The 27,020-nt window shown below is 42.4% G+C and overlaps 1 protein-coding gene across 2 annotated transcripts; it reads left to right on the forward strand.

Annotated features, from left to right (window-relative positions):
* Nucleotides 1–47: 47 nt before the first annotated feature.
* On the forward strand, nt 48–27,020 carry HELQ (helicase, POLQ like). 2 transcript variants are annotated; one of them, XM_083367572.1, is made up of 18 exons: nt 60–529; nt 2,870–3,593; nt 4,224–4,402; nt 6,290–6,490; nt 6,593–6,665; nt 7,547–7,644; nt 10,842–10,940; nt 12,236–12,381; nt 14,547–14,786; nt 16,549–16,690; nt 17,385–17,489; nt 17,904–18,123; nt 19,234–19,391; nt 21,943–22,041; nt 22,722–22,895; nt 23,866–23,979; nt 25,626–25,760; nt 26,837–27,020. In XM_083367572.1, the coding sequence occupies exons 1-18, from the start codon at nt 341–343 to the stop codon at nt 26,912–26,914; spliced, it is 3,174 nt and encodes a 1,057-aa protein (XP_083223698.1). In that variant the 5' UTR covers nt 60–340; the 3' UTR covers nt 26,915–27,020. The 2 variants fall into 2 exon arrangements, with proteins under 2 accessions (XP_083223699.1, XP_083223698.1); XM_083367573.1 differs by lacking the exons at nt 23,866–23,979; nt 25,626–25,760; nt 26,837–27,020 and having other exon boundaries at nt 48–529; nt 22,694–22,825.

Consider the following 27,020-nt stretch of genomic DNA (forward strand, 5'->3'; position numbering starts at 1 on the left):
AACCCAAGTCCCATCAGCCCTTGCCATCATGGCCGCCCATGCGAGGGAGGCCGGGAATTGTAGTTCGCTCATCGGAAGCTCATGGGTTCGCCTTCAATAGGACGCGAGGGCTGGAAGTGCCTATTCGGAGTCCCGCGTAAATGAAACCCTGCACCCTTTTTTTAGTAGATGGTACAGTCCTCGCTCAGAGGCGGACGGTTCCTTTCCCCAAAAAGCGGGGGAATCAGAGAAAATGGAGTCGCTGCCTGTCTTAGGAAGTGGCCCAATTCTATACTCGCCCGTCTGGTGCAGCGCCGGCTGACCCGGGAATTGAGCCCGGTTAGGGTTATATCGCTTTTCCATGGAGGGCGGTGGGTTTGTCATGAGAAGGACGCAGGAGCGACGGAGGCGGCGGCGACGGCAGCCGGGTCAAGGGGCGGATTCGTCCGGCATAAATTGCCGAGGGGGGTCCCGGTCTACTTCCCCGCCGGCCCACAAGAAACTGAACTCGGACGAAGGCGAGGAAGAGCTGGAGGAGCCGAAGCCGGAGGTACTGCCTATTCCAGGCCTCTCCGGGCATCGTACCGAGCAGACTTGAGGCTGGGAGGCTCCATTATAACAGAATAATAGAGTTGGAAGGGACCTTGGAGGTCTTCTAGTCCAACCCTCTGCTCAGGCAGGAAACCCTCTACCAGGGATCCTCAACCTTGGCTACTTTAAGACTTGTGGACTTCAACTCCCAGAATTCCTCAGCCAGGCATACTGGCTGAGGAATTCTGGGAGTTGAAGTCCACAAGTCTTAAAGTTGCCAGGGTTGAGGACCCCTGCCCTATACCATTTCAGACAAATGACTGCCCAGTCTCATTATTATTATTATTGTTATTGTTATTATATTATTATATTATTATATATTATATTATATTTATTATATTATATTATATTATATTATATTATTATTATTTTATTATCATCATCATCATCATCATCATCGTGATTGGTCACACAATCAGATTTTTTTTTAACCGGATTTGGCATTTTTATCCATTTATGGAGTCCTCAAGGATCTGGGATGGGCAGATGATGTTTTATGTTGTTAAGAGACGTAACCTGTAATTGACTGGTGGTGAATTTGTCAATGCCTGTGGCGTTCAAGTGGTGCTCCAGTTATCCATTATTATCATTAATATTATTGTGCAGTTAAGCATGCTGTGCTGATCTGAGGCTGGGAGACTCTTCTTGTGGGAGGAGCTGGTGAGCCATTTGGATTTGCCACATTTGAATTCAAGGCCAGTGATGGTGATTAAGGGGAGGTGGGGGAAAAAGACAAGTGAGCTAGTTCAATTGGGCAAGAGCAACATTTTGGACTCTTGTATAATGGGTGTGCATGTGTGTGGGTGTTGCAGAGACATAATACATAATACCCTAGTATACCCATTAAAAATCCCCCAGAATTGACCTATCCTCTGTAAAGATAAATTCCTTGTTGTTGTTCTGTCTCTAAATCATGTCCAACTCTTCATGACCCCATGGCATATAGACCATAGCACACCAGCTCCCTACACCGCTGTCCTTTACGTCTCCCAGAGTTTGCCCAAATTCATGTTCATTGAATCAATGACACTGTCTAAACCAGGGGTCTTCAAACTTGGCCCTTTTATGACTTGTGGACTTCAATTCCCAGAATTCCTCAGCCAGCGTGCCCCCTGGTCTAACCATCTCATCCTCTGCCATCCCTTTCTCCTTTGGCCTTCCATCTTTCCCAACATCAGGGTCTTTTCCAAGGAGTCCTCTCTTCTCATTAGTATTTGGCCAAAGTATTTGAGCTTCAGAATCTGTCTTTCCAAAGAACAGTCAGGTGGATTTGCTTTGGGAGGAACCTCTAATAATTCCTTGCAATATTCCAATCATGAAGAGCCTAATGCTGGGAAAGATTGAGGGCAAGAGAAGAAGGGGACGACAGAGAATGAGGTGGCTGGATGGAGTCACTGAAGCAGTAGGCTTGAGCTTAAATGGACTCCAGAAGATGGTAGAGGACAGGAAGGCCTGGAGGAACATTGTCCATAGGGTCGCGATGGGTCGGACACGACTTCGCAACTAACAACAACAACAAATTCCAATCATGCATAAAAAAAAAATCCAGAATGCCAATCATTCCAGTGACATCACAACATGACAAACTATGCCTTATATATAGGCCCTCAGGCATGGCTGAGGATGAAAGGATGTGTATCCTGTCAGCAACTGTTTCCGTTTCTGTACTGGTCTAAAGACGTTTCTTAGGAAGTTCAGCTGAAATGCTCATGTTACGTATTAAGGATATAAGGGAAATTTTGATGTTTTAAAAAAGAGGAGTGTTTTGGTCAACAACCCATTGTGCCTTTTTATAAGCAGGAAGTCCTCAATTTACAACCAATCATTTAGTGACCGAAGTTACAACAGCATTGAAAAAAGGGTCTTATTACTGTTTTTCACACTTATAACGGTTGCCTCATCCCCACGGTCACGTGATCAACATTCAGATGCTTGACAACTGGCATGTGTTTATGACAGTTGCAGTGTCCCAGGATCATGTGATTACCTTTTGCGACCTCTTGGCCCGCAAAGTCAATGGGGAAGCCAGGTTCAATTAACAACCGGGTTACTAACTTACAACTGAATCACTGGCAAGAAAAGTCGCAAAATGGGGCAAAACTCACTTAACTATCTTGCTTAGCAACAGAAATGTTGGATTCAGTTGTGGTTGTATGTCAAGGACTGCCCGTATAGTACTATTTCATCCCCGTAGTTCTACATTTTGCCAAAAGAATGAATATTTTATCATCCAAGATATAAACGCTTAGTATTAAGAAGTCTCATTCGCTTTTCACCTGATTCATTTTTTTTCTTTCAGGATTTTGACAGTGATGATATGTTTGCAGACTATGACAGCTTTTCTGGCAACGACTCTTTCTTAACTGAAATTGATCATATAGAGCAAAAATGCATGCACTTTAGTAGGGATAGTCTGGATTCTGACATGTTAGATGGCAACACTGCTGTGCGGCCTGCAGGTGGAGCTAATCAGATGACAATTGCCAGGAACCTGGCACAGGTATTTTCGGAGACAAACGCTGCAATTAGCTCCAGAGTCATAAGAGAATACGATTCTTTGGAACGGATGAAGGAACAGGAGAATAGCTCAGAGCCCCAAGATAATGATTTAGAAAGTCTTCCGTCCTCCCAGCTTTTGTTTCGTCAACGTTCAGATGAATGTCCTCAGCAAGTAACGGCCATAAACGAAATACCCTGTCAGCTGGACTTCTCAGATCTGCCACACTGCAGTGACAGAGAGAGTAATAAACAAGACTGTGAGTCAGTGAGAACTGCTTTGTTTGAACCAAGTAGGTGGAAGAGTCTCAAAGACCATCTCAAAAATGCAATGGCTGGGAATGCCAGATCCTCTGCTTCATTGGTTTCTAAAAGCAAACAGCTGAAAGAAGCTATTGTAACTGAAGAGATGGCCATTGCGGAGACAACTGACAACTTGGCTTTTGTAGATATCGGTCCCTTCTATGGTTTACCCACCAAAGTCAAGGAGCTACTGCTACATGTCAGAGGAATTGAGAAGCTTTATGGTAATGCCACCAATCTCTTGTTTGTTGTGACTTTTGCTACTGTGATAAATTCCAGTTCGGTGCAATCTCTGCTTGTTCTGTTAATGAAACCAAATTATTTTTACACGTAGTCCTTGACTTATGACCATAATTAAGGCTGAAATTTCAGTCATCGATTGTTGCGGTCATAAGTTGAGACATTGCATTTTTTGACATTTCTGTGGTGATCATTAAGCGAATGCCACAGTTGTTAAGGGAATCCATTTTCCCCAATGAATGTTTTTTTTTTGCCAGAAACCGGGGGGTGGAATGCTGGAAATTAGCAAAAAAAACATCATAAATAGCTGCCAGTGTCTACAGGACACTGCAGAGGGAAGTAAAGGTGAGTCAGTTGCCAGGCACCCAAAATGAACTCATTTTTTTTCCATTAAAGTATAGCATCCACCCACAAAGGAGCTGTTCCTGTACAGTACTAAATTTACATTTTTGTTTTTAAATGTTTCCTAGGTTCTTATAAAACAATACAATTTTAAGTGTGCAGTTTGTCAAGCTTTCTTAGAATCCCCCAAACAGTTTAATTTTCATCACGAATCGCTATGAATACTAACACAGGAACGGAAGATTATAAGAAATGCCTTTTAATTTTTACAGACTGGCAACATGAGTGTTTAATGTTCGAATCCCAGCAAAAGCGAAAGAACTTAATATATTCCTTGCCAACCAGTGGTGGAAAAACCCTTGTCGCTGAAATTTTAATTCTTCGAGAATTACTCTGCAAGCAAATGGATGTTTTAATGATCCTGCCTTATGTGGCTTTAGTCCAGGAGAAGGTGCGGAAACCGGCTTTATATTCATCTACATCATTGAATTTGATTAACTCCCATCCACAGGAGGGCTCCAGTTGTGGTAGGATAAAATGCTGGGCTTGCACAGCTGGGATTTCAGTTCTGTTATACAAATGAATGAACCTTTATTGTCAAAGTACAACCATGTATACATTGAGATTGGCTGAATCTCCCTTCATGCCCCCCCTGTTCTGAACCAGCCCTTCTGGCCTTGTAGTAAGGCAAACCCCTTATCAGAAAGAAGAGACTGGAGAGCGTCCAAGGCTAAAAGGCATCTGCCAAGATTTAATTACGCAGTTAACAAAAACACAAGAGCTTGTCTTCTCAAGCGGAAAAGTTGCTTTCAGCAACCAGCCCCTCCCCAAACACTCCTTTTATAGAGAGCTCAGGGCGTGGTCTCCCTGTGCCTCCTCCCGAGGAGTCCCACAGCCTTTCTTTGTTTGTTCCTGCTCGACTGCCTCCTGCGTCGGGCGTCCTTGAACAGGGCCAGCTGTGGGTCATCATCCTCCGCACTCTCGGGCTCACGCAGCTGAGAAGAGGTCCCCGGCTGAGGACTCTGCAAAGCCTCCAAACCATCATCAGCCGGTTCGTCTCCCTCCTCCCCCTCATCTGAGTCCTCCGATACGTCGGAGCCGGCTGTCGGACCCACAGGCTGGCCCTGAGTCACAACACCCCCCAACTCCCAGTGACAACAAACCCTCCATCTTATTACACCATGTGAGCTAATTGCACAACACACCGGCCTCACAAGTCAATCATGCATAAAGTGTACAAAATTATTTCCCGTTCAAGAGCCTAACAGCCCATGGATAAAAGCTGTTCTTCAGCCTGTTGGTGCGGCTGGCTATACTCCTATATCTCCTACCCGATGGTAGGAGAGTAAAGAGATACCGTCCAGGGTGTGAGTCATCCCTGAGAATCTTCCTCACTCTTCCAAGGCAAGGAGCCCTGGCGATGTCATCCAGCGGTGTCAGGGAACAGCCCACAATGTCTTGTGCTGTGCTCACTACCCTCTGTAATACTTTCCTGTCCGCGGCTGTCAGACCAGCATACCAAACCACAATACCACACGAGAGGACGCTCTCTATCGTAGACCGGTAAAAGAGGGTCATTAGCCATTGTTCTACCCTGTTCTTCCGCAAGACCAGGGGTCTTCAAACTTGGCCCTTTTATGACTTGTGGACTTCAACTCCCAGAATCCCTCAGCCAGCGTTGGTAGCTGAGGGATTCTGGGAGTTGAAGTCCCCAAGTCATAAAAGGGCCAAGTTTGAAGACCCCTGCGCAAGACGCTGAGAAAGTGAAGCCTCTGTTGGGCCTTTCTAGCCACCTGGGTTGTATTAACTTTCCAGGTCAGATCTTCGCAGAGGTAGTCCTCGACTTACAGCTATTCATTTAGTGACCATTAAAAGTTACAACGGCACTGTACGAATTGATTTATGACCCTTTTTCACACTTACGACTGTTGCAGCATCCCCGTGGTCACATGATCAAAATTGGGATGCCTGGCAACTGGCTCATATTTACGACGGTCGCAATGTCCCGGGGATCACGCGATCCCCTTTTGCGACCTTCTGACAAGCAAAGTCAATGGGGAAGCCAGATTCCCTTAGCAACCGTGTTACTAAGTTACCAAACAGCAGTTATTTCACTTAACAGCTATGGCGAGAAAGGTGGTAAACTCTGACAAAATGCACTTAACGACTGTCTTACTTAGCGATGGAAATGTTGAGCTCAGTTGTGGCCGTAAGTCGTGAACTACCTGTACTGGAGGTGGGGGGAGGCTAACAGCCAAGAAAACGCCTATGTTTTATTTGCTGTTGTGAAATTGCGCCATCGTAAAATGACTTTTTCTCCATTTTCTTCATTTCCCAGGTTGGGAGTTTGTGTGGTTTCGGAATGGAGCTGGGTTTCCTGGTGGAAGAATATGCAGGAAATAAAGGAAGGATCCCTCCGATCAGGAGAAGGCAGAAGAAATCCGTGTACATTGCTACTATTGAAAAGGGACACAGCCTGGTGAATGCCTTGATAGAAGCAGGGAGAATCAACACCCTGGGTCTGGTAGTAGTTGATGAGGTTTGTTGCAGTGCTTTATCATTATTTAGTATTTCCAACTTGTTTGTACTCGGTAAATTATTTTGCAGCTTTGTGACTTTCATATCTTTTTCTCATTTAAAGTTGCATATGCTTGGAGAAGGTGGTCGTGGCAGTATACTCGAAATGACTCTTTCTAAGATTTTGTATGCAAGCAGTAAGTTAACCCTGTATAATATCTGAAAAGTCATCTCTGAGCTTACTATACTGTATACTAATAGGTTAGTTATGGCAATTTCAAAAAAAACCTACAAAACGGCTGCACACTGTATTTACCTGAAAAGAAGACTCGCCCCAAGTAACACGAAAGGATCATCTTAAATTTGTTGAAATTCTGGTGCCAAACGTGGTCGCAAGTTGTTATTGTATTGTTATAATATTGTTATTACTGTAAGGGAGAGTGGCAGTTTCAAAATCCTACAAAAGGGCTACACACTGAAAAAAGACTCTTCCCCAAATAACTCAAAAGGGTTATCTTATTGAAATTCTAGTGCCAAAATGTGGTTCATAAGAATATAACACTGTAAAGTGCTATAAACAGAATTGGCCAGATTCTGGCTTGCAAACTATGCATGGCTTAGCATTTTTTAAAGAACAAGGAAATACAATTCTTTAAAAACAGTCTCTTATATATTTATGCATCTTGAAATTGTTTGATTGCCACTTTCTGTGGATGCAGAGAGAAGTTGCATAAAATGTATGGATACTCCTGTGACTTTACATTCAGAGGTTAATTCACACTGATTTCAGTAAAACTTAGTTATTATCATTGACTACTATTTGAAGTGCTTTTAAGAATAAGGATTTTTTGTCCTCAGAGGCTTTCAGAAATATATTTCATGCTGTTTGCATTGGAACAGTATTCAGTTTGGTTTAAAAAATATATGTCTTGAGATGAAAGCATAATGGCAATATTTTTATGTAAGAGGTTCTTGACATACTTTTACTAATTTTGTTTGCAATATGAATTCTTGCATATTTAAATTCTTAAGCATGCATGTTTAGCATTTAAGCCTGATCTATTTCATTTTTGCATAGAAACAACTCAGATCATTGGAATGAGTGCAACATTAAGAAATGTTGAAGACTTGCAGCAGTTCCTGAAAGCAGAATTCTACACAAGTAATTTCAGACCTGTATGTTATTGAATTAAAAAATGTATCAAAGTTTCTGAGAAATAATTGTTACATAGTAACGGGGTGAATGATTAGGGTTTGCAAAGGCAGTTTAGTTTCTTATAGAGAATTCTATAGAGAAGTTAGTGTAATCACCTTACAAAAAATAGACAAATTGGTTTGAAAATGAAGGTTTGATCTGTTGTTCAGTCACTTTGATGTTTACAGATAATAATAATAATAAATAATAATAATAATAATAATAATAATAATAATAATAATAATAATAATAATAATAATAATAATAATAATATAAAAAGTTGGAAGGGATCTTGGAGGTCATCTAGTCCAGGGCTTTTCAACCAGTGGTATAGGTACCACCTGTGGTACATTGGCACCTGGCAGGTGGTACGCGACCATCCTAGAAAAGTGGTAGTGGGGGAGGGGAATGGCAGCACCGCATAAGCCTGAGCAAGACATGTCTGGAGTTTCAGGGCTGTCAGGGCTCAGTGGAAGCACCAGGATCAGTGCCAGGCTCCACCTGGAGCTCGGCACTGATCCCGGCACTTTTACTGAGCCCAGAAGAAGCGCCTATCAGCTAGAATGTTGCAGCATCTCCAGGATCTTGTGATTTACATTCAAATGCTTGGCAGCCAATTCATATTTGTGATGATCACAGTGTCCCAGGGTCATGTGAAGTAACCAAAACCTGCTGCAACCAGTCCAGCAGAGGGGGGGGGAATAATAACCAAACATCCCACCCCACCCCACCCCCGCTGCCAATCCTCAACAAAAATGCACACAACAATGAAAACCTCGGACAGGAGGAAGAGCGCCACTGGGCAGGCAGACAGGTGTCTTGCTCAGCTGTGGCTTGGGGGGCACTTTTTACAGTGCCATTGTAACTTCGAACAGTCACTAAGCGAACTGTTGTAAGTTGAGGACTACCTGTACTTCATCACTTTTTCCTTTTTTTTGAGGGGGGTCATCAAGTTTTTGACACCTTGCTGGGCGACTGGTGGTACTCGGATGTTGCCCTATCCTAAAAGTGGTACAATGGGTGAAAAGGTTGAAAAGCCCTGATCAATCCCCTGCTCAGGCAGGAAACCCTATATCATTTTGGACAAATGGCTGTCCAATCTCTTCTTAAAAACTTCCAGTGTTGGAGCATTCACAGCTTCTGGAGGCAGGTTGTTCCACTGGTTAATTGTTTTAACTGTCAGGAAGTTTCTCCTTAGTTCTAGGTTGCTTCTCTCCTTGATTAGTTTCCATCCGTTGCTTCTTGTCCTGCTTTCAGGTGCTTTGGAGAATAGCTTGACTCCGTCTTCTTTGTGGCAGCCCCTGAGAGATTGGAACACTGCTGTCATGTCACCCCTCACCCTTCTCTTCATTAAACTAGCCATACCCAATTCCAGCAGCCGTTCCTTATACGTTTTAGCCTCCAGTCCCCTAATCATCTTTGTTGCTCTTCTCTGTACTCTTTCTAGAGTTTCAACATCTTTTTACATCATGGTGACTAAAACTGGATGCAGTATTCCAAGTGTGGCCTTACCAAGGCATTGTAAAGTGGTATTAGTACTTCACGTGATCTTGATTCTATCCCTCTGTTAATGCAGCCTAGCACTGTGTTGCCTTTTTTGGCAGCTGCAGCACACGGCTGGCTCCTATTTAAGTGGTTATCCACTAGGACTCCGAGATCCCTCTCACAGTTACTACTATTGAGCAAGGTACCCCCTATGCTGTATCTGTACATTTGGTTTTTCTTGCCTAAATGTAAAACCTTATTTTTTTCATCATTGAATTTCATTTTGTTAGATAGCACCCAGTGTTCAAGTATGTCCAGATCCTCCTGTATCTTAAGCCTGTCTTCTGGAGTGTTGGCTATTCCTGCTAGCTTGGTGTCATCTGCAAATTTGATGAGTTCCCTATTTACTTACTTACTTACTTACTTACTTACTTACTTTTTTATTTGATGAAAGACCTGGAAGTATTTTTACTTTCTTGTCACAACTGTGTAAAATAGGGGAAATGCTCATCTTAATTAAATTTGTATTCTACTAGGAAGTAGTATCTAATTTGCTATATTTTAAAAAGCCAAGAAGAACAGTGCATGTACTTACTCAGGAGAAAAATCTAGGTAGTATAGGAATCTCTACCTACAACCATAATTGCCCCAAAATTAAGAGTTGTAAATCATTGCAGTCATTAAATGGGTCACCATGTTACTGGGCCTGGTTTTACATTTTTTTTCAGTGGTTGTTAAGCAAATGCTATAGTTGTTAAATAAGTGCCACGGTCATTAAGCGAGTCCATTATACCCAATGGATGTTTTTCGCCAGAAACCAGAAATAAATGCCAGAAACAGGCAAAAAACAGATGCCCATGCCAAGTGTCAAAATGTAATGACATGACTGTGGGGGGAGGGGGATGGTTCAGCCATTGCAGCTTTGAAATGAAGTTGTAAGTACCTTTTGGGGGGGGTCCATTGTAACAGTCACTAAGCAACCAGTCGCAAGTTGAGGACAGTCCATATACCAGTGATGGCAAAACGTTTAGAGACCAAGTACCCCAAAACCACCCCCGTCTTCACCCCACTCCCTGCCCGCCCGAACGGCCACCCACCGCCTCCACGGCCTGCCGCAGCAGATCACCCAGGTGGCCCAACAGCATCATGGCGGCCATGCCCTCCGCCTGCATCCTGCAGCATCATCTGCGTGCGACGGGGCGCGAGGGCGGAGTCTTGTCCCCGCTACCCAGCTGCCATATCCTTGGTTGCACTGCTCCACGCAGGCCGCACCTGGGAGCAACTCTCCTCGGGGGGGGCTGCTGGTGAGGAGGGGGCCGTTGTGGGGAGGAGAGGCTGGGGCAACAGCGTGCATGGCCAGAGAGAGGGCTCTGAATGCCCCCTCTGGCACATGTGCCATTGGTTTGCCACCGCTGCTATGTACCCTAGTAGTTCAGTTGTTGGACTGAAATCAAAGAGATTTGAATTCAAGTCCTCAGTCATGGAGGTCATTGGTGATTTAAACATCTCACAGGGTTGCTGTGGCCTAAAAATAACCATGTCACACAGGTCCTTTGTTGCTTGCGTAGGAAAGGTGAGATTTAAATATGTTTATGTTGCTGTACTTTCAGCATAAACAGCTCTTTTCAAAAAGTCTTTTCCAATTACATTCATGGTCTAATCCAATTATTATTCATACCTTTCCACAATATAGGTTGAATTGAAAGAATACATTAAAATACAGGACCGCATCTACGAACTTGATAGCAAAGCAGAAAATGGCCTTAAGTTTTCACGTCTCCTCGATTCCAAGGTAATGCAGCTAAATATGCGGACATTTCATTTTCAGTTTGCAACTTCACTTTCAGCCACGGCTTTTTCAAAACCGTGTTCTAACAGCATGCCATTCGTTATTACAAAAGCACCATAGCGGTCTCTAAAACAGCGATTCCCAAAGTGTGCAGCGTACCTTCTTTGAGAAGGTACAAAGCCCAGGAGATAAGTGAATAATCTTTTAATGGTACATTGTTTCAATAAATCCACTTTTCCCTCAATATTGCAAATAAGTAATGTGGGAGAAGCACAAACAGTGGCTTTTTATTATTTTTTTATGTCTTCTTTATTAAAAATAAAAGTTTCATTGTATGGTTTTTCATTGTTCATTTGTGTTTTTAGGGGAGGTGTGTATATTAAGATTAGATTAAAGCAGTATTTCCCAGCCTTAGCAGTTTTAAGATGTTTGGACTTCAATTCCCAGAATACACTGCTGGCTGGGATATTCTGGAAACTGAAGTCCACAAATCTGAAAATGGCTTAAGATTGGAAAACGCTGCACTAAGGGAAGGTATATAATGGCAAAAGGTTTAGGAACACCTACTCTAAAATATCATAAGTAAACAAAATATACAGGTAGTCCTCGACTTGCAACAGTTCATTTAGTGACCATCCGAAGTTACAACAGCACTGAAAAACGTGACCTAAGACCAATTTTCACACTTAACGACAGTTGCAGCATCTCCGTGGTCACAAGATTTACATTTGGACGCTTGACAACTGACATTTGTGAAGGTTACACTGTCCCGGGGTCACGTGATCCCTTTTTGCACCCTTCTGACAAACAAAGTCAATGGGGAAACCAGATCCCCCTTAACAACCACGTTACTAATTTAAGAATTGCAGTGATTTACAAATGTCATGGGAAAAGTTGTGAAATGGGGCAAAACTCACTTAACAAATGTCTCACTTAGCAACAGAAATGTTGGACTCAATTGTGGTTGTAGGTTGAGGACTACTTAAATTTTCAAATTATTTCTTCACTTTTTTGTACATAATTGTGATGCTTTGCTGATCTTGATTCTACTGCCTTAAGTGGGAGATGTAAAACCCTGGAGAATCAAATGCTTATTTTGTATTTCTTTTTAGAAATTATTTAATAGATTAAGCCCATTGAAAGCAAGTATTTAAAACACAGGCATCAAGTAGGGATCGTTTGATAATTTGCTTTCTTTATATCCAATTAAAGTTATAGAAGCTTAGCACAAATACTTTGACAAATTGAGATTACAACAATTTGCTTCCATTTAGAAATAATGCTGCTTAATATTTTAGTATTCTAGTGCTCTTCAGAAGGTAGATCCTGATCATCTTATTGCATTGGTCACAGAGGTTATTCCCAAGTACTCCTGCCTTGTCTTCTGTCCTACTAAAAAAAACTGTGAAAATGTAGCAGAAATGATATGCAAACACATAAACAGGTACGTCTCCTATGTGCACTTCAATTGCTAAATCAGTGTTTCTCAACCCTGGCCAGTTTAAGCTATGTGTACTTCAATTCCCAGAATTCCTCAGTCAGCCATGCTGATTGAGGAATTCTGGAAGTTGAAGTCCACAGATCTTAAAGCAGCCAAGGTTGAGAAATGTTATGCTAAATGAACATTTTCATGGATCTCCTGGTGTCAAATGTTAATTTGTTGCAGACGTATTGCATTTGCATCCTAAGCAAATGTAAAGAAAGCATTGCAGGAAATGTTCATGTGTCAAAGGATAACAGTAATGGCGTATAGCAGGGGTCCCCAAACTTGGCAACTTTAAGACTTGTGGACTTCAGCTCCCAGAATTCCCCCAACCAGTCTGACTGACTGGGGGTATTCTGGGAGTTGAAGTCCACAAGTGGCTGGCTGCCTGAAAAATTCTGGGAACTGAGGTCCACAAGTCTTAAAGTTGCCAAGTTTGGAGACCCCTGGTGTATAGGGTTGGAAAACATTCTATCTAATACTCTGGAGAACTACTGCCAGTGTAATCTGTAGTGATCCAAAGAATCCAATAGTATAGATATAATGTCATGTGGGAAAGACCTTGGGAGGCAGGACCAAGAGATCCTGCCTAGGGAATGGTCAGAGAAGAGACAGCTTAGCCTGCAGCGGGATAATGGACAGGACAGGAGGCTCAGAAGAGACCCTCTTTTGTTTCTCTGGCGGTAAAGGAGACAGTGGGAGAGTTATACCGTCAGACCTGCAAGGCTCTGGTAGTGTAGCTTTACACCCTAAAGTAGAATTAGCTTATCTCAGTCGTGGCGGGCCTATGGCACGCGTGCCAGAGGCGGCACTCAGAGCCCTCTCTGTGGGCATCCGCGCCATTACCCCAGCCCCGCCTGCCCCCGCGGCCCCCTCCTCACCAGCTGCCCCCCTGGAGGAGAGTCGCCCCCGAGCACGGCCCATGTGGAACAGCATAGCCAATGACATGGCAGCTGGGCAGCGGGGACAAGACTCCACCCTCAAGCCCCATCACGCACAGGCTGTTCTGTTCCAGCCTACGACCGGCCCTGTTTGTGTATCAGGGACAACCCCTTTTTCCTTTTTACAGTCAATAGGCTGGGTGATATGCGGCGGGCCGTGGAGGCGGTGAGGCCCTATGGGTGGACGGGGTGGGGACGGAGCGGGGGTGGGCTGAGGGCGGGGCGGGGCGGAGTAGGGGCAGGCTGTGTGGCGGCGGTGGTTTTTGGGCACTCGGTCTCTAAAAGGTTCACCATCACTGGCTCATCTCATTTTCTTAATATTCACTTATTGATCTAATTCACAGCCTAGAAAATCAGGTCAAGTGCTTTCTTGTACCATGTTCCATCTTTCTTTTCCTTTTGGCAAATCACTGTTGGCTTTGGAAATTAGAATGCTTTACAATATCCAAGTTGCAAGACTGGTTCTTATCACTCTTTCCAAAAAAGTGGAAGGGGCAAACAAAAGACAAACATGTACTTGTCAGGCTGGGAAACGGGTGTGTCAGCCTGAAATGGTTACATCCAGCCAGATATATTTGAAGCTGGGTTCAAATTCCAGATGTGGAAGGGAGGCCATATTCCATGGTGCACTTCCAGTCTATTAATTATAAGCTAATCAGTGGAGAAGAATACAAATAGTCCTTGACTTATGACAGAAATGGAGCCTTATGGTCATAATCAGCTCACCCTATGACTGGACCCGACTTTAGAACATTTTTTCCAGTGGTTTCAGTGTGGTAGACATCACACAAATACTGCAATAATTAAGTGAATCCATTATACCCAATTTCTGGCCCTTTTTTGCCAGAAATTAAGACTAAACCCCAGAAACTGCCAAAAAGCGTCGAAAATATGGCCACAAAAGTGAAAATAGTCATTTGAGCCGAGAGGGAATATGGCCATAGTAACTTCAAGGTCAGATTGTAGGTAAGTTTTGGGGAGGTCTGTTATAACTTTGTTCGCTGAGCGACCGGTCCCTGAGTCAAAGACTACCTGTACATTTGAAGTTTTGGTGCGTCTTGTAATGGATCGTTCCTTGTTCATCCTAGATGAAAACGACTAGGTACGTTTGGAACAAAAGTGGCTTGTGCACAAAGTCCCAAGAAGGAGGATACCCATTGTCTAATTCTACCCTTTCTTTGCTAGAGAGCTTAAAAAGATCAAGGAGAAAGAAAAATGCAATCTTCTAAAAGAGTTAAGAAACATCTGCAGTGGAAAACTCTGTCCAGTTTTGAAGCGAACGATTCCGTTTGGAATTGCCTACCATCACAGCGGTCTCACCAGCGACGAGCGGAAATGTATAGAAGCAGCTTATTCCTCAGGCTTCCTCTTTCTGCTAACCTGCACATCTACGCTTGCTGCGGGCGTCAACCTGCCTGCCCGAAGGTTATAGCACTGGCTTTTCTTTTTTATGTTCCTCATGTGAAATAGGGTAAACATTCTAACATTTCTTTCGCTGAATCCCCCAAAAGCCATCTTCTGGCATGACTCAAGAACTGAGTGACGCTGTGGTGGTTCCGATAGATGAGACCAATTAAGAGAGCTTCAAGGAAAGGAATTCTCCCTTGAAGAACATTTTTATTTGGCTACAAAATAACAGCACGTACAAAGGTGAACCCAAGGCTAAATCTCCCTCCCCCCTGGTTACAAAGTGTGCAAAGTTAACAATTCCCACCCCAAATTTGATGTCATAAATCACGTTCCCCAATTGTTAGTAAAGGCGGGCACTCCTCCCAGATCTCCAGCCCGCCAAAATGTAATCGGGGTTCCCATACCTAAGAATTGTTACGGCTAACTTAAAACTACACTTCCCCCCTCCTCCTCCAACTTCTAAATAGGTGGCAACCGAAAAGAAAGTGAAAATGGCTTCAGTTCAACTCGTTTGACAGGTGCTCCTTAAGTATCCCAGTTGCTTCTCTCAAACAGCAGCTAGGGAAATTCTAACGATTCGTTGTTTCTCTTTTTAAAAAAAAAAAAGACAAACCATGCCCATTAAAAACCAGGGACTAGACGCAAATCTTTATCTAAATGCTCTTTTTTTTGTTTCCAGAGTATTATTTAGAAACAGACGTTCAGACACACGATTCCCACCCAAAGTATGAAAGAATATGATCTAGGAATAGCATTCGGCAATCTAGAGGTGCCAATTCCCACTCCTTACTAGCACTGATGAGGTTACTTAGTTTGGATAGTGAAACATCTGCAAAAAAAACCCCAGTAACCAAGCTCAGAGAGCACCAAAGACCCCCTCACTGGAGATAATATGCAAGCAGCAGCTCCCAACACCTGTTGATAGCCTTATCCCGCATAAATACAGGTAATCCCCAATTGGGCCACTGAAACAATGGCCCATGTGCTGGCATTGTGGAACAATGGCTTCCATACTTGGAACTGTGTCTGCTTTTATTCCAGAACAAATGCATATCAAAGTAAAGTCTTTGGTTTGATTTCAGTGTTCTTATGGCTTGGTGGATGCGGTGGCTCAGTGGGTTAGGACGCTGAGCCTGTCGATCAGAAGGTCGGCAGTTTGGCGGGTCGAATCCCGAGTGCCGCATAACAGAGTGAGCGCCTGTTACTCGTCCCAGCTTCTGCCAACCTAGCACTTCAAAAGCACGTAAAATGCAAGTAGAAAAATAGGGACCACTACGGTGGGAAGGTAACGGCGTTCCGTGTGCCTTTGGCGTCTAGTCATGCCGGCCACATGACCACGGAGACGTCCTCGGACAAGCGCTGGCTCTTCGGCTTTGAAACGGAGATGAGCACCGGCCCCTAGAGTCGCAAACGACTAGCACGCATGTGCGGGGGAACCTTTACCTTTTACTATGGCTTAGGATATCCCATTTTATTCCATTGTTAGCAATAATTCCATTCTGACAGTTATTCCTTTATGCACTTTAAGCCTTGCAAAACAAGGTTCTGCTTTCTACCGAGGTTTTTTTTAAAAAATGTATTTTAGTGTTTATAATTTCAAATATGGTATGATTCATCTGTTGTTGAAAACCATTCAGTACAAAAAAAAATCATCTTTTTGCATCATTTACCTTAAAAGCTATCAAAGTATTTTCAAGTGCTTTTTCTCAGTGAGGAAAGAAAAAAAAATGGATGTAAGTGAGAAGTAATTAAAGTACCTGTTCATTTGATTCTGCAGGGTCATTTTAAGAGCGCCATACGTTGCTACAGATTTCTTGAAGAAGAACCAGTATAAACAGATGATTGGCCGAGCTGGTCGTGCTGGCATTGATAAGGCTGGTGAAAGTATTTTGATTGTACAAGAGAAAGACAAAGAACTGGTAACTTAAATGACAAGAATGGCAACGTTTGATATTCAGGATTAATTGATTAAATAATACTGTAGTGGGTGGAGTTCAAATATATAAAGCCTTGGTCTGAAGTAATTTATTTATTCTTCTAGTAAATACATTTAAAGATAGCTTCACTTTGTAAAGGCAAATAGGTTCTTCATAATTATGTCACTGCCAAGAAATATCATCACCAGCTGGCTCAGGAATTCTGGGAGTTGAAGTCCACGAATCATAAAAGGGCCGAGGTTGCCTACCCCTGCTTTAGTGGAAAGCAATTCATCAATTTAGGACAGGATTGTGGCATTTAAAGACAATTGTGTTTATTGATCAATTAAAACAGTTAAGTTGTCCTGCGTCACAAAAACGTAAAAGCAGTTTTATTTTCCATTCCCCCACATCTTCTTGAATAGATTGGTGTTGCAATGCAGTCGCTATAAAGCAAGTGATAATGCATAGTTATATATCTTGAGAAAAGATACTGCAAATACATAGAGCTATCTCTGAGAAGCTAATGTTCCTCATGATAGATGACTTGAGCAAGGCATTATTTGCAGGAAGTGATACAATTAAAATAATACTCAGGATGCAATGGAGCAGGCATTTCATAATGTTACAAGCACAGGTCAGAATCATAACTTTTTTTCACAGTTATCATTAACACATGCTGTAAATTTGTTTTAAGGTTCAAAATTTAATAACCAGTCCCCTAGAAAGCTGTTACAGCACTCTTCTGCTGGAATCCAACAAGGGCATCCGAAGTTTACTTTTATCGGTGGTTGGTTTAAAGGTTGGTAATTCTAAAATGTTAATTTTCAGCTATGATACTTTAGTGAGAGAAGTTTGGAAGTAAGAACTTAGAAGTAATAGCAATCACAATAGCACACCTAAATACCACTTTGCAACCCTCTCCAAGCGATTTACAGAGTCAACCTATTGCCCTCATCAATCTGGGTCCTCATTTTACTGATCTCGGAAGGATAGAAGGCTGAGTCAACCTTGAGCCGGTCAGGATCGAACTGCTGGCTATGGACAGAGTTTGCCTACAATACTGCATTCTAACCACTGTGCCACCATGGCTTCTTTTACTCTCTCAAATAAAATGATAAAATTCTCTTTTGTCTTGGCTGTAAATTGTTTTTCCCTCAAACTAAGCCTTTAGTTAGCCTTAGTTTAACATTTGACCTTTGATATTCTATTACAGGTAGCAAACAATCCTGAGGAAATTTACCAATTCATGGGTGCAACCTTACTTAGTATACAGCCACAGCTCCTGCCTAAGAAGAGCCTGCAAGATGTAACAATGGAAGCATTACAATGGCTGAAACAAAATGGGCTGCTAAAAGAGAAAGAAAATTCTGACAGCGAAAAGAGCTGTCAGAATAATCTAGGGATCACTCAACTGGGCCGAGCCACCTACAAAGGTAAAAGATGCTTGTGTTATTGGTTAAAGGGCAGGTAAGCAGAATCGGCCTTACCAATAAGCAGAATGAAACTGTCACCTCTAGAACAGGGCTTTTCAACCAGTGGTACGGGTACCACCTGTGGTACGTTGGCACCTGGCAGGTGGTACGCGACCATCCTAGAAAAGTGGTAGTGGGAGAGGGGAATGGCAGCACCACACAAGCTTGAGCGAGGGATGGATGGAGCTGCAGGGCTGTCAGGGCTCAGCGGAAGCGCCAGGATCAGCGCCAGTTTCCAGCTGGAGCTCGGCACTGCTTCTGGTGCTTCTGAGCCCAGAAGAAGCACCGATCAGCTGGAATGTTGCAGCATCTCCAGGGTCTTGTGATTTACATTCAGACGATTGGCAACTGATTCATATTTATGATGGTCACAGTGCCCCAGGGCCATGTGAAGTGACCAAAACCTGCTCACAACAATGAAAACCTCGGACAGGAGGAAGAGCGCCGCCAGGCAGGTAGTTGTCTTGCTCGGCTGTGGCTTGCGGGACACTTTTTTCAGTGCCATTGTAACTTCAAACAGTCACTAAGTGAACTGTTGTAAATCAAGGATTACCTGTACTTCATCACTTTTTTCCCTTTTTTTTTTTTTTTTTTTTTTGGTCATCAAGTTTTTGACACCTTGCTAGGCGACTGGTGGTACTCGGATGTTGCCATATCCTAAAAGTGGTACAATGGGTGAAAAGGTTGAAAAGCCCTGCTCTAGAAGCATCCACGGGAAGCGACCGGGTAGAGGGAAAGTGACAGGGCAATGCAAGCTCCACCCCTTTTGTGCATGTATTAGAGAAGGTGGAGGTATCATCTCCCTAGGCCTAGAATAATAGGAAGGAGTATTCCTAACAACACCAGGATATTAATTAAAACACTGCCTTCTGTGGTACTAAATTTCATTGGGAAGAGATTTTTGCCTTTTCATAGCCTCTCTTGTTACAACCAGACCCCGGTTACAACCAGGTTACAACCGGTTACAACCAGACCCCGGCTTTTGTTGTTTTGGGAGTCAGATCCTGTGGATGCCTCTACTCACCTCAGGATGCTGATTGCATGTAATCCTTAATTTTACTCCTATCTTAGGTTCAATTGAATTGGCGCACTGTGACACTCTCTACAAAGACTTGAAGAAAGGACTTGAGGGACTAATACTTGAAAGCTACCTTCATCTGCTCTATCTGATAACACCATATGATATGATTCCTCAGTGTAGCCCAAACTGGATGGTCTATTTTAAACAGGTAAGATGCTTTCAAAGAAAACATTGTTGGGTAATCTTCTCCCGAGGCCTAGAATAATAGGAAGGAGTATTCCTAACAACACCAGGATATTAATTAAAACTCTGTCTTCTGTGGTACTAAATTTCATTGGGAAGAGATTTTTGCCTTTTCATAGCCTCTCTTGTCTATTCTAAAACTGTGTGTTTGAGCTCCTTGGCGCTCCCAGAACAGTGGAAATGAAACTAATTGAGTTATGCATATGCTGCTGACAAAAGGCTAAATAAAGAAATTTAAATCAGGCACAGACAGGATTTAGATCTTTTGAGAGTTTGTTTGCTGGTGGGAGATATTTATTTTTTATCTTATAAGTTAAAGATTAAGAGCTGTTCTGCAGAGATTCAGATTTTACCAAACACATCATAAGTGTTTTATTTTTAGGAGAAAGGTATGTGAAGTACTGACTATATTTATGTATAATATTCATTTATCTAATACGGGTATATACATTCCCTCTCTACATGGGGCTGCCCTTGAGGACCACCCAGAGGCTTCAGCTGGTGCAGAATGCGGCCGCGCGAGTCGTGATGGGGGTCTCGATACTCCCATGTAATACCTCTACTCCGCGAGCTGCATTGGCTTCCGGTTGCCCTTCGGGTGAGATTCAAGGTGCTGGTGATGACCTATAAAGCCCTAAATGGCGAGGGTCCAAGATATTTGAGGGAACACCTGCTGCCAGCATCAAGCTCCCTTCGTCCAGTGCGCTCCCACAGGGAGGGTCTTCTCAGGGTGCCGCCGGTTAAAGATTGCCGGCGGGTAACACCCAGGGCTAGGGCCTTCTCAGTGGGCGCGCCTGCCCTTTGGAACCAGCTGCCTGCGGAACTTAGGACTGCCCCCGACCTCCGTTCATTCCGCCGGGACCTGAAGACCTGGCTCTTCGAGCTCTCTGGCCCAGGCTGAGAATTTTTTAATTTTTAATTTTAACTGGGTTTTTATTTTTTTCTCAGGGTTTCATTTAATCTTTTTTAATTTTGTTTTAACTTTTGTATTGATTTTCTTTTAAATACCCTGTAAACCGCCCTGAGTCCTTCGGGAAAGGGTGGTATATAAATCTAAATAAATAAATAAATATAATCACCTCTCAAAGCAGTGTATAAATTAAAAAACTGAAATAACCACCATTGAAGTGACAAAATACTGACATGAAACCCAAGTTCATTGAAACACTGAGGTTAACATAAGGAGAGCAAAACCGCGGATCATTTATTCAAGGACAGGACAAAATGGCCCCCGGGGGTGGGGGGGGGAGGAAAAGGAGAAGAACTAGGTCTTTGTTATGAACCTGGGAAGAGGGATAGGCAACTCAGAGTGCCATCACAGAGAAGGCTTACCTACAGGATTGTCACTTGCCCGGCTTTTACAAGTGACCACTTTCAGTAGCTTCCCCCTATTGTGTGGAAATTCCTCTTAGCAGAAATACAGTTTGCCAAACCCCTCTTGAGCTTCAGGAAAATGATTAAAAGACTTTTTGTTTCATCTAGTTTAGGAAGTGGGTATGTGACAGCTGAAGGTGAAGTTTCCTGGTACAGATTTCTAAGTTCTGGTTTCTTTTTTCTTTTGTAATTTTCTAACACATTTTTTGGGTATTACACAATGTTGACATTGTTAGCCACCCATAGCCTTCCTGCCAGGGTGCGCATGTCTTTGCATTCACCCCTATTTGAAGAGGAACTAAAGAGCCTCTTGTTGCGGGTGAAGGAGAGTGCAAAAGTTTGCTTGAAACTTAACATTAAGAAAACCAAGATCATGGCATCTGGCCCTCTCAATTCCTGGCAAATAGATGGGGAAGAAATGGAGGTAGTGACAGATTTTATTTTCCTGGGCTCCAAGATCACCACAGATGGGGACTGTAGCCAAGAAATTAAAAGACGCTTGCTCCTTGGGAAGAAAGCCATGGCAAATCTAGACAGCACACTAAAAAGCAGAGACATCACCCTGCCAACAAAAGTGGGTATAATCAAGGCTATGGTCTTCCCATTGGTAATGTATGGCTGTCAAAGTTGGACCATAAGAAAGGCTGAGCGCCAAAGAATTGAGGCCTTTGAACTATGGTGCTGGAGAAGACTCCTGCGAGTCCCTTGGACTGCAAGGCGATCAAACCGGTCAGTCCTAGAGGAGATCAACCCTGACTGCTCTTTAGAAGGCCAGATCCTGAAGTTGAAACTCAAACACTTTGGCCACCTAATGAGAAGGAAGGACTCACTGGAGAAGAGCCTGATGCTGGGAAAGATTGAGGGCAAGAGAAGAACAGGACGACAGAGAATGAAGTGGCTGGATGGAGTCACTGAAGCAGTAGGTGTGAGCTTAAATGGACTCCAGAAGATGGTAGAGGACAGGAAGGCCTGGAGGAACGTTGTCCATGGGGTAGCGATGGGTCGGACATGACTTCGCAACTAACAACAACAAAATACAACAGCTCAGTTTTAATATTTCTCATGTAAAACAGGATAGATTGTGTCCTAGTTACTATTTGCTTAATTTTAGATCCAAGCTGATTATACTTTGTTTGTTTTAGTTCAATCAACTAAGTCTAATAGAACAACAAGTAACCAGTACTGTTGGAGTGCCGGAGAGCTTTATAACCAAAAAGGCATCTGGACAAGCCATCAAGAATGTAAGAGAAAGTTTTGTTTATTAAACAGCGTATCTGAATGGCCACCAGAAAAATACACTTGTAATTATTTATTCCATTGATTATACGTTTCTCTTCCTTCTCTTCTCCACTTTCTGTTGCCATTTAAGCTCCTTGTTAAAGTAGCAACATTAAATAAGAGGATTTTGAAAATATCGTAAGAATTACTGAAATACTAGAGAATCCCATGTTGAAATCTCCATGCTGATGTATCATAAAACACATCGGGTGACGGTCATTGGGGATTGTCATTATTCCTCTAGCTACAGTTGGTAAATCTGTTGGAAAAAACCAGATATATTGCCTTCCTTAAAGAAAAAGTGAAATTCAGTTGTAATCTTATGTGTATGCATGATGTAAGAATAGTAAGAATACAAAAAGAATTAAATTAATTCATCTGATATTGTATATGTTGAATGAACTAGCAAGAAAATGTTTTAACTGTAATCTGAGAATCAGCAGGAAAATTCTAGAGTTATATTTCTGTTATTTATATTGCAAATTCTATTTTAGAGAAGTGTGTTACTATATCCCATAGATACATGATTCACTGTTCCTACATTGTGAAATATACTGTAATTATTTAAGAAACTTAAAGAAATAGAAGCTTGCAAAGATTTTATGTTGTTTTCAGTTTCTTTATGAACTTGGTATCTTCTTAGGAACTGGATAGTAATACTGTTAATAGACTTTACCTGTCCCTCATCCTTCATTCCTTGTTAAGAGAGACCAACATATGGGATGTGTCAGAAAAATTTAATATACCACGAGGATTTGTTCAAAGTCTTCTCAGTTCAGCGGCTTCATTCTCCTCCTCAGTTCTGCATTTTTGTGAGGTAATGTACAACAGCTAAATAATTCACTGCAAGGCAAAAACATCATTCATTACTTTTCTTTGAAAAAAAGTTAGAATTTCTTTGGTATCACCTCACACAATTTCCTTTCATAAATTTAGATCCAATTTTCAGTGCATTACTTTGCTCCCATGCAGAACGGTTTTCAAACTGAAAATAACACTCATAGATACCTTGTAATTTTGTATATCTCATTTTGAAACCAATCCCTCTGATATGTATGTATGTATGTATGTATGTTTTTTATTTATTTATTTATTTATTTATTTATTTATTTATTTATTTATGAGAAATTATATGGCCACCTACTCACTCTCAGTGACTCCAAGTGGTTTACAAAAATAAAATTACGCCTTAGCTCAGACATGTCAAACACAAGGCCCGGGGGCTGGATCTGGCCCGCAAAGTGATTTCATGCGGCCCGCAAAGCTATCCTGGAAACAGTGAGGGAATGGCCCCCACTGCCTTGGCCCTGGCCCAGAGACCCTCCTTCCGCCAGAGACCCTCAGATCTGTCCCACTCCTGTCCAGGCCCCCATAGGCACCCTTGATGCAAATGATGTAGAGCTGGCCATGCCCACCCTGTAGGCCATACGCACTCTAGCCATGCCCACCCAGTAGGCCACGCCCACCCGGCCCCCTGAGGGCAACCGCAATGCTGATACGGCCCTCATGAAATTGAGTTTGACACCCCTGCCTTAGCTAATACAGCATCATATTGACATTTTCCAACAGCTGGTTTTTCTTTTGTCATCATAACATGAAAGATTTTGTCTTATCACAATGTCGCATCCCAATATTCTAGGGCCCACTTTAATCCTTTTATCTACCACAAACATTAATTTAGATACAACAAATGGATCCCACTAAGAGAAGAAACTGAGCAAGGTTTGATTGATAGGTTTCTAAGTAAAACTGACCAACAGGAATGTTGCTAATGTGTTTTCTTACAGGAGCTGGATGAATTTTGGGTTTATAAAGCTCTCCTGCCAGAACTTACCAAGAGATTAAGCTATTGTGTTAAAGCAGAACTTATTCCTCTGATGGAGGTAGCTGGCGTTTTAGAGGTTAGTACAGTCTACTTTTGACAAAAAAGGACCTTCAGTACACCTGGATGCAGTTTATGCGAATTATTATTACTATTTTTTAAATAGGTTAACTAGGAGGGTTTATTAGATATCCAAGCAGAATGCAAGGATGACTTCTGAAATTTCTTCCGGTTGCTCAGTACTTCTTGAACGTTTCCAATTGGAGGTAGAGGACTGGCACGTTGGCAGGTGTCTGTAATGTAAATCACACACCTGAATTCAAAAGGACCTTGGTTGGGTGCTTCCGGTCCAGCTTTGGCCTTGTTGGCTATTGGACACCAAGTTCTGCTTTGCAGAAGAGGAGGGTGAAGACAGACACTAGCAGCTCTTTGTTTTTCAGCTGAGAGCCATAATAATAATAATAATAATAATAATAATAATAATAATAATAATAATAATAATAATAATAATAATAATAAAGTTGGAAGGGACCTTGGAGGTCATCTAGTCCAACCCCCTGCTCAGGCAGGAAACCCTATACCATTTCAGACAAATGGCTGTCCAGTCTCTTCTTAAAATCCTCCAGTGTTGGAGCATTCACCACCTCTGGAGGCAGGTTGTTCCACCGGTTAATTGTTCTATTTTATTTTTATTTTTATTCTATTTATATCCCGCCCTTCTCCAGAGACTCAGGGCGGCTTACAAGCTTAGCAGTAGCCTTCATTCTATGTATATGCCTGCTTATTAGGGCTTTCACACACACCCCCAAGCGGCATTATTACAAAGTCAGCTTAATTGCCCCCAACAATCTGGGTCCTCATTTTACCTACCTCGGAAGGATGGAAGGCTGAGTCAACCTTGAGCCTGGTGGGACTTGAACCTGCACTAATTGCAGGCAGCTGGTGTTACTTAAGGAGGCATTAGCCCACTGCTCCACCAAGGCTCTAACTGTCAGGAAGTTTCTCCTTAGTTCCAGGTTGCTTCTCTCTTTGACTAGTTTCCATCAGTTGCTTCTTGTCCTGCTTTCAGGTGCTTTGGAGAATAGCTTGTGAGTTTGTTGTGGCTGGAGAATTTTGGGCATCGGAAGTCCACAGGTTTTAAGTTGCCAAGGTTGGACATCCCTGATGTAACATCTTTTTTTTTCTTTTATTAAAGAGTTTTTTTTAAAAAAAAATTTTTACAATACATATCCCCAAAAACGCCCCACCCCAAACCACCCTCCTTCCCCCCCCCCACTTCCCAGAGCTGAATACAGGGTTATAGATATAATAATCATATTCTAACTAAAATTATCCATTATAAAATTAACCAAAATTCATAATGTGCTTTAACTCCCCTTTAACATAGATACATTCAAATTATTAAAAACATAATAATAACTTAAACAAAAATAATCAATGCTAAGAACAATATCCCTCTAAAATCTACTCATAAGCTAAGTGAAACTTTTTAGTCCCATATTTATTCTGAATATAATCTATCCATCTTCTCCAAACTGAAATATATCTTTCTTGTGAATGATCCTTCAAATAAACAGAAATCTTAGACATTTCTGCAAGATTCGATACTTTAAGTGCCCATTCTTCCATAGTAGGCAAACTGTCCTTCTTCCAGTATTGCCCTGATGTAATGTCTTGATCCATTGCTAGCTCTCTCCTTTAATTGGCTTCTTCGCTGCTTCACAGGCTCGAGCCAAGCAACTCTACAACCTGGGCTATAAAAGTTTAGCTCACTTGGCCAATGCAGATCCAGAACATCTAGTCAAGTATGTTGTACATATGTCCAGAACTCAGGCCAGGAAAATAGTTTCATCTGCAAAGGTAAGGAAAGAAGTAGCAAGACACTCTGGATCAACTGCTGTTTTAGGTGGGAAGAGCTCTTATATAGTTGTCAGAAATCAAGGTCAGAATAATCTCCATCTTTGGCAAGTAGCCATTCTGTCTCTCTTTTATCTAAGCCTTATGGACTAAGGCAGTTGGGGTGAAGTCTAATGCTGTCTTTGAGAAATATATATTGATAATCTGTGATGAACTGTGTATGTTGCTTTAAAAAAAAAAAGACAGTCCATTACGAAAGGGGTCTTCAAACTTGGCCCTTTTATGACTTGTGGACTTCAACTCCCAGAATTCCTCAGCCAGGCACGTGTTAAAGTCCACAAGTCATAAAAGGGCCAAGTTTGAAGACCCCTGCATTACGAGGATCAGTAGTTGGAATCTTATCTGTTGGTGGGATCTTCGCACAACTGCAGAGCACTGGTGCTGATTGTGGATGAGGTATAAATACATGTCAGATTTTGCCTTTGTTGCATGTAAAGCAAATGCTTTGGGGTTGCTGTTTTTTTAAAACCTAAATGCAGACATTAATTGATCTGGGAGAAAATAAAATTGGAGGCCTCATACGAATGAAGGTTCTGCTCCAGTGAGCTTTCTAAGAAATCAACACTGTATAATATCACCTTGGGAGCTATTTGGTCTCAGATACACAGTAAATAAAGGTAAAGGTTCCCCCGCACATGCGTGCTAGTCGTTTCCGACTCTAGGGGCCAGTGCTCATCTCCGTTTCAAAGCCGAAGAGCCAGCACTTGTCCGAGGACGTCTCTGTGGTCATGTGGCCAGCATGACTAGACGCCAAAGGCTCACGGAACGCTGTTACTTTCCCACCGTAGTGGTCCCTATTTTTCTACTTGCATTTTTACGTGCTTTCGAACTACTAGGTTGGCAGAAGCTGGGACGAGTAACAGGCGCTCACTCTGTTACATGGCACTCGGGATTCGACCCGCCAAACTACCAACCTTCTGATTGACAAGCTCAGCGTCCTAACCCACTGAGCCACCGCGTCCCTTACACAATAAATAGACTACAGTAAAAAGTTGTGACTTTTTTTTCTTTGAATGCAGATGCTCCTTGCTGAGAAGACTGAGGCTTTACAAGAAGAAGTTGAAGAATTATTGAGAATACCCACGGATGTTCCATGAGGCTTTTTATTTTTCCATAAATCCAGGATCCAATAGATTTATCTCCTGCCTTGATCACTGCTTGTATTTACTGTATATATTAATCTAATAAAATTTATCAAAAATT

This window comes from Vipera ursinii (genome assembly GCF_947247035.1).
Source record: "Vipera ursinii genome assembly, chromosome: 7".
NCBI lineage: Eukaryota > Metazoa > Chordata > Lepidosauria > Squamata > Viperidae > Vipera > Vipera ursinii.

Bases quoted from the DNA above. Each gene is read 5' to 3' on its own strand.
- HELQ (XM_083367572.1), top strand. From the start codon at position 341: ATGGAGGGCGGTGGGTTTGTCATGAGAAGGACGCAGGAGCGACGGAGG. The intron at 7,645-10,841 runs GTATGTTATTGA...TCCACAATATAG, and splicing joins ACACAAGTAATTTCAGACCT to GTTGAATTGAAAGAATACAT. The intron at 14,787-16,548 runs GTTATAGCACTG...TTGATTCTGCAG, and splicing joins GTCAACCTGCCTGCCCGAAG to GGTCATTTTAAGAGCGCCAT.